Here is an 8,072-nt window from a genome sequence, read left to right as displayed (position 1 = left end):
TCCTGTCCTCTGCCGTCTGCGTTCTCTCCCCTCTTCCAAGTGCTCTTGTCTATTGGTGGTTGTATATTTGTAGTATTTAATGTCTGATTTTTATGTCAATAATTTAGAAAAATCCAAAAAAAAAGAAGGAAAATTAAAGTGCATATATGGATGAGTTAATAAATCAACGTACGACAAAGTGCAGAGGACGACGATGACGATGATGACGACAACAACAACAACAACAGCGACTGACAATAACGGTGACATGAACAAATACAACCCACTGGTCAACATACCAGTCTAAAAAAAAGACATGCTTGTTTTAGTTCTGACGAAACAAAAAATCTAAACAAGATGCAGGAATACAAAACTGATACCAAAGTCAGCTGTAAGTTCCACAATTTTTCAGCAAACATGCTACCATTCAATTTTACTGACATCAGTGAAAACATCATGAACATTCTAGCATCGCTGATAATTATGTCATGAATCGTTCTTTCTACTTGGTTGCTTTCTTAACGTCATGCATTTAGTTGTTGCTTTTAGTACATATGAAGCAGGTGTGACATCTTTTCGTGACAAATCATTATACCCAATTTCTCCTTCCGATTCTTAGGTTATGTCAACTTGATTCTATGCGATCTCTTTAAATATTCAAGCAAGTACATGTGTCGCAAGAGTTGACATTGTTCAGCGTTCTTAATTCGTAAGTATAAATAAAATAATCAACATGGTATTAATGCAGTCTGCGACCACAGGCATAACGCCCTTTAAGGAAAAATACTTTCTGAACTTTTCTCTCCCTTGAGTATCACATTTATAGAACTGCTCAAAACGTTCTTCTGTCTGGGAGATATGAAGATTCTGTAAATGCATGCAAAACTTTTTGAAGAAAGAAAGTAATCAAAAATTCGTTGATAAAATCATGAAACACAAGTGCATACTAACGCATCGCATGCTCTCTCTCTCTCTCTCTCTCTCTCTCTCTCTCTCTCGTCATGTCATGTCATGCACGCACACACACACGCGCGCGCACTCGCACACACACACACACACACACACACACACACACACACACACATTCCGACCAATTAGAAAAAAGCTAAGCATTTTAAAATATCCAATGGCTGTTCGCCACGTATCATGACACGCAACACCAACAACACCAACAATAACAACAACACAAACAACAAGTATACTACTACTACTACTACTACTACTACTACTAATAATAATAATAATAATAATAATAATCTATAGCACCTTTCCATGTGAGACAAGCTCATTTGCACTGGAAAGCGCAATATATATATATATATATATATAACCAACGACAAAAAACATGCATTTAAACTCGTAAATGAAAAACTTTCATTTGAGTCCATTTAGCCATGCACAGTCGTCCAACCAATCAGTGATGTATGTTCAAACACACACAAAAATCGTCGTATCCAGCACACCACCCTCACATAATCACACATTGCAATTGCTAAATAATGTATATTTCATATCACAATACTTAATAACAACAATACCACAATGCTGAAAACTATCACAAAGTATAACATAATAGTTTCAGTTTCAGTAGCTCAAGGAGGCGTCACTGCGTTCGGACAAATCCATATACGCTACACCACATCTGCCAAGCAGATGCCTGACCAGCAGCGTAACCCAACGCGCTTAGTCAGTCCTTGAGGGGGAAAAAAAAGGTGAATAAATAATAGATAAGCTTACTCAAATAAATAAATAAATAATAATTATAATGTAAAAAAAAAGAAAAAAAAGAAATAAAAGAAAAAGAAAAAGGTAAATAAATAATAGATAAGCTTACACAAATAAATAGATAAATAAATAATAATTATAATGTAAAAAAAAAAAAAGAAATAAAGAAATAAAAGAAAAAGAAAAAGGTGAATAAATAATAGATAAGCTTACTCAAATAAATAAATAAATAAATAAATAAATAAATAATAATTATAATGTAAAAAAAAGAAATAAAAGAAAAAGAAAAAGGTGAATAAATAATAGATAAGCTTACACAAATAAATAAATAAATAAATAAATAATTATTATTAAAAAATAATAATAATAATAATAACAAATAATAACAAATACCAGGATGGAATGTATACCATGCAGTTACATTCAACAAAAGGTCAACTAAAAAAAAAGGGACGATAATGAATTGTATATCAATAAATAATGCATTAAACAGGACTCAAATGTTAATTAAGAAGCTGCCATCACAACAGATAAGCTATTGCAAAATAAGGGTAACCATTTCCAATGTGTCAGAACTTTAAAGAGTGTGAAAAATTAATGTCATTTTATCAATAACAATATCAACATGAACACAGAGGAGCATATGGATTTAAAGCCTTAAAGCAGTCGAAAATTGAACATACGTAAATATGGATTGCATATCGAAATTTTTTTTTTTGTTTTAAACATCAACACAGAAAACAGTTTTTACAAAACAAAATATTACGAAAGCATTGCTTCATTCATCTCGTTTTATGGAAGAAGAGAAGATCAATGAATATCTGAAAAAAAGTAGTATAAAACAATCATTAAAAGATCTCAAGAAACTGAAAAAGAAATTAAAAAATCAGGCAAGTGAGGAAAACAGAGAGACAAACATACCAAGCAGACACTGACAAAGCACATGCTTCTACCCTTACCCCCACTATCGCTGAGTGTGAAAACGGAGTATGGCTGCCAACATGGCGGGGGAAAATAAATAAAAATTATCATACACATAAAATGTGCATGTCTGTCTGAATGTGTATGTGTGCGTGCCTGAAATCTGATTGAATGACACAGGAAACGAATGATGAGCACATAATCGCAGCCGTCAGCCGGCTCAACCCAGGTAGGCAGCCTGTTGTGCAAATGACCCCGTGTTTGTAAAGCGCTTAGAGCTTGGTCTCCGAGCGAGGATAGGCGCTGTATAAGTATCTATATTAATCAGTCAATCAATCAATCGCTGCCGTGCATCCCCCACTGAAACCACCATATCGTGTCTATCTTTTGCCAGCACTTCAACAACTATTTCACTGATGAATAAATGAATAAAAATAAAATCAGATAAAACAGAGCAGGCCTGTAAACGTCACCTTGCTAGACCCTTGTTTGCATTTGACATGGTTCCAAAATTCCGCTTCACTCCTGACCTTAGCTTTAGCGTCGTCAGGCACGCATTTTACAGTGCTTTCTTGTTTATCTTTATCATAGTTTCCTTTTTCTTTCCTTTTTATTCTTTCCTTTTTTTTAAGCAAGGGACTGGCCATATCAGTTACACTGATAGCTAGTCAAAGGCTTTTTCAAAATCGATAAGAAATTTACGAATGTTTTCAAAGTGGTTGTAAACAGCAGCCCAAAAACAAAAACAAAAAAACCAAACTAGCTGTGCTATCGCCATGTTATATATAGAGAGAGACAGACAGACAGACAGACAGATATAATAGTACCAAGCATGGTGTGGTAGCCTACTGAGCTGAAGGCTGCTATAGTCAACCAGGTTCAAAGCTATGGAAGTCTCATGCTAACCCTTTACCACCACCCCCCCCCCCCTCCCCCACAAAAGGAAATGACATGATGACAGAAAGACACAGACCCACAGAAAGGGCATAGAGATTCTGTAAACGCATAGGTAACTTTACATTTTTGTTAGGTAAGACAACGTTTTCTTGTTAGTTGTCTCTGTGGAGACAGACAGAACCTTTTTTTTTTCTTTCTCTTTTTCTTTTTTTCTTTTCTTTTTTTTTTTAATACTAAAATCACATGCGTCCATGAACAAAGAAAACAGAGGTGTGTAACGGAGTGACAGAGGACAACGCCCAGAAAACAAACAAAGGCATCTAATCTTCAGAAGAAGACGACGACAACAAGATTAGATGCTTCCCGCTCCTGGTGGGAACGCTGACGACGGGTTCACCGCCGCTGCTGCAAGAGAACGCATCCAAGGGGAAGAACACGTGCAGTACTCTGTGTCGCAGATACCGCTGCAGTTGCCTCCCGCGACACTTTTTCCCCTTTCCCGTTGCGTGGCTCAGACTGACGAGAAGGTGAAGAGTCTGGCTGTCCGTGCAAGGTGCGTGTCCGTCTGAGGAAGGCGATTGGATGAAGCGTACCAGGTTCAAGGTCAGACGTAAGGAGTCTTGGGAGTTCCGGTGGATGTGGCTGACTTGCCCTTCGACGTGAAGTGCTGGAAAAGTCCAATCAACCAATTAATTCATTATTTAAAGCACTTAAACTTGAAGTATGGATTGTTCGTTGAAGCCAGACATATATTATTACGATGACTTGTGGTGAGACTGTACTCTCAGTTTGTTTGTTTTTTTATGTTGAAATGTGTCAATGCTTTCGTGTGTGTGTGTGTGTGTGTGTGTGTGTGTGTGTGTGTGTGTGCGTGCTTGCGCACATTTATGTGTGTGTTGTGCACATGTGTGTGTGTGTGTGTGTGTGTGCGCGCGCGCGTCAGTGTGTGTGTGTCTGTCTGTCTGTCTGTGTGTGTGTGTGTGTGTGCGTGCGTGCGTGCGTGTGTGGGGGGGAGGGGGTTGCATGTGCGCACGTTTGTGTGTGTGTTGTGCGCATTTGTGTGTGTGTGTGTGTGTGTGTGTGTGTGTATGTGCGTGTGTGTGTGTGTGTTGTGTTGTGTTGTGTTCTTTCTTTGATTTAACCTCTTTTCACTTTGAGTGATATTAGTGTGTCATGTCGTGTGTATTTGTGTGTATGACGGTGTGTGCGCGCGCGCCTCTGTGTGTGTGTGTGTGTGTGTGTGTGTGTGTGTGTGTGTGTGCGTGCGTGTCTGTGTGTGTGCGCGTGTCTGTGTGTCTGTGTCTGTGTCTGTGTGCCTGTGAAGCACTGACCAGAGTTGTTGACGTCCAGCAGACTCGGGGCCGGCCAATGGGCTGACCACGTGGGCAGAGCGCCACACACGTCACGTGACCGGAACTGACCTCTGACCTTCCGCCTCACGCCCCCGCGTCTACAGCTCATGTAGTGCCGCAAAAAGGGCGTGGGCGTGGTGCGCCGGCAACACCCATATGCGCGCTGTCTGGGCATGGGGACTGTAATCATCATCAACATAAAACATCCACAACGTTACCACCACCATCAACATCATCAACAACGTACGAAGAGTAATAATGATAATTATATAATTATAATGATAGGAAGAAGAAGAAGAGGACGAAGAAGAAGAATAACAACAACAATAACAGCGACGACAAGCAACAACAATAACAGTAGCAGTAGTGATGAGTTTTCTTTTTCGCCTTCTTCATGGCAACAACTGTAGAAACTGAAGACAAGGAAGAGGCAGGGAAGGGAGGCTATTTTGGGAAGAGGTGGGTTTCAAGGCCAGACTTGAAAGAGCTGAGTGTGGAGACTTGACGAAGCGAAAGAGGAAGTTCATTCCAATTGCATTGTTCAGAGACAGAGAAAGAACGTCGGCCAACAGTCGAGTGTTTGAATCTGGGTATGCGTAAACAGAGTGGATCCGAAGCCGATTGTAGTGAGCGAGATGGAGTGTAGAGGTGAAGGCAGCCGCAGAGATATGAAGGGGCAGATTTGTGAATACATCTATAACATAGAGTGCTGATCTTGTACTTTATTCGGTGACAGGGAGCCAGTGGAGATGTTGCAAAAGAGGAGTGATGTGCTCAGATCTTTTCTTTCTGAGGACGAGTCGGGCAGCAGAGTTTTGTATGCGCTGAAGGGACTGAATGGATGAAGCAGGCAAACCAGACAATAGAGAGTTACAGTAGTCAAGGCGAGAGAGAATGAGAGAAACGACAAGTCTAGATGTTGCGTCAGTGGACAGATATTTCCGGGCGGAACTGATGCGCCGCAGTTGACACTAGCAGGATGGACATGTCTGTTCTGACGCTTGACTCTTTATCTGTTTTAATCAGTCAGTTGATTTCACGATTAATCAACCCGATTCCTTAGTTAGTTTCCATCAACCCCAATTTCCTTATCCATTCTAAATTTCCATTTCTTGTCATATTTGTAATTGTATACAGTTCGAGCATGTTCCCATACACATACAAACATACACTCCATCCGCTTTCTTTATCCCCTTCTAAAATCACTTTACGTTAAATCTGAACTCTTTCTACTCCACAGTTACATGCCTGCTGCACCTCCCCAGGACCTTCACTACATGAGACCTTATATATATATATATATATATATATATATATATATATATGATAGTCAGTCGTGTCCAACTATGACCAAACAGCAGAGGAGGCAACTGCTGTTCCGACTATTTGGGCTAGAATTTGATTATAGTGGAGAGTTTCTTGCCCAAGTACATCCCCACTCTCTCGGCCAAGAGGGTTTTAGGACAGTCGGCGTTGGGATGGTTCCCAAAGGCCAGCTAGCCCAGCAAGGCTGCAGCACTAAGAGCCAGTGCAATTTTGCCTCCTAGTTTGAGAGTCATAGTCCTTCACAAAAGACTAAGCTGTAAATGGTTTCCCATTGACTGGAGAAACCATTGATAATACAGCTCTCACTTTGCTGAGACCACTGCATGAAAAAATGTGCTTCACTAAAACCAGCGAAAACTGATGGAAAATTGTTGATTCTAATCAGTTGAACAAAAGTTCGTTTTCATGCTTCCGGATTCCGTAAACGGTTCCATTTAGAACGGCAACTGTACCAAGCAAGAATAAATGAAATGAGAATAGTGTGTTGGTCACAAGGGAGAATACTCGTGCCTGGTCCACATGGGAAGCAATCATGGAACGAGTGATTAACACACACACACACACACACACACACACACACACACACGACACACACGGACACACACACACACACACACACACACACACACACACACACACACGACACACACACACACACACACACACACGACACACACACACACACACACACACACACACACACACACACGACACACACGGACACACACGGACACACCTACCCCCAGCACAGCACAGGTGAGTGTCTGAGGAGATCCTGTCCCCGCCACAGCACACATCAGAGAAGGACGTCACAGGGTGGATGGTACCCCTGCAGCACAGCTGGACCTGGGTATCGAACACAGACCCCCCGCACCGAGCCATGCATGGGTTGCTGGGGTCCCCTCTTCTGTAGGCACGATCGTAGCAACACCTGTCAGACAAGCTTAGTTTGTCAGTTTCAGTTTTTAAATTAAGGGGGCGTCACTGCGTTAGGACAAATCCATAGACACGTTACACCACATCTGCTACTCAGTTGCCTGAAGAACAGCATAACCCAACGTGTCTGATCAGACCTTTAGTGCTTGTACATATATATATTTGCGTAACTATCAGAGGGTATTATTTAAAAGTTTTTTTCAGTTTTCACTTTCTCAGGGAGGCGTCAGTGCGTTTGGACAAATCTATATAATATTATTGTACGCAAACATTGTATTGTATTGTATTGTATTATATTGTATTGTATTTCTCTTTTTGTCACAACAGATTTCTCTGTGTGAAATTCGGGCTACTCTCCCCAGGGAGACCGCGTCGCTACACTACAGCGCCACCCTTTTTTTCTTTTTTTTTTTTCCTGCGTGCAGTTTTATTTGTTTTTTCCAATCGAAGTGGATTTGTCCACAGAATTTTGCCAGGGACAACCCTTTTGTTGCCGTGGGTTCTTTTACGGGCGCTAAGTGCATGCTGCACACGGGACCTCGGTTCATCGCCTCATCCGAATGACTAGCGTCCAAACCACCACTCAAGGTCTAGTGGAGGGGGAGAAAATATCGGCGGCTGAGCTGTGATTCGAACCAGCGCGCTCAGATTCTCTCGCTTCCTACGCGGACGCGTTACCTGTAGGCCATCACTCCACTTGGCCATCACGCCACATACGTCACATCTACAAGGCAGACGACAGACCAGCAGCAGAACCCATCGTGCTTAGTCAGGCCTTGAGTGCATGCATTAAAATATGTTGTGTTTGCTTAACTGCCAGAGGGGACTTCTGCTAATGCCGATGCCTGACCAGAAGCAGAACCCAACACGTTCAGTCAGGCACCGTAGAGTTGAGTTTAACTCACTCAGTACGGCCAGTCCTCTCTTCTCCTCTAC

General features: G+C 41.4%; 1 protein-coding gene across 2 annotated transcripts in view; it reads right to left on the bottom strand.

Annotated features, from left to right (window-relative positions):
• Window positions 1-2,029: 2,029 nt before the first annotated feature.
• Window positions 2,030-8,072, bottom strand: part of LOC143294789 (uncharacterized) — a 37,601-nt gene continuing 31,558 nt past the window's right edge. For both annotated transcript variants that reach the window (XM_076606267.1, XM_076606266.1), the window contains 3 exons: window positions 6,941-7,131; window positions 4,854-5,054; window positions 2,030-4,189 (listed from right to left, as the gene is read on the bottom strand). In XM_076606267.1, coding sequence (XP_076462382.1) covers window positions 3,843-4,189; window positions 4,854-5,054; window positions 6,941-7,131 — 739 coding nt within the window. In that variant the 3' untranslated portion in view covers window positions 2,030-3,842. The remainder of the gene's footprint in view (window positions 4,190-4,853; window positions 5,055-6,940; window positions 7,132-8,072) is intronic.

Source organism: Babylonia areolata, chromosome 20 (assembly GCF_041734735.1).
Source record: "Babylonia areolata isolate BAREFJ2019XMU chromosome 20, ASM4173473v1, whole genome shotgun sequence".
Lineage (NCBI taxonomy): Eukaryota > Metazoa > Mollusca > Gastropoda > Neogastropoda > Buccinidae > Babylonia > Babylonia areolata.
Note: the sequence above shows the minus strand (reverse complement) of the source record. Positions and strands in the feature narration are given on the sequence as shown.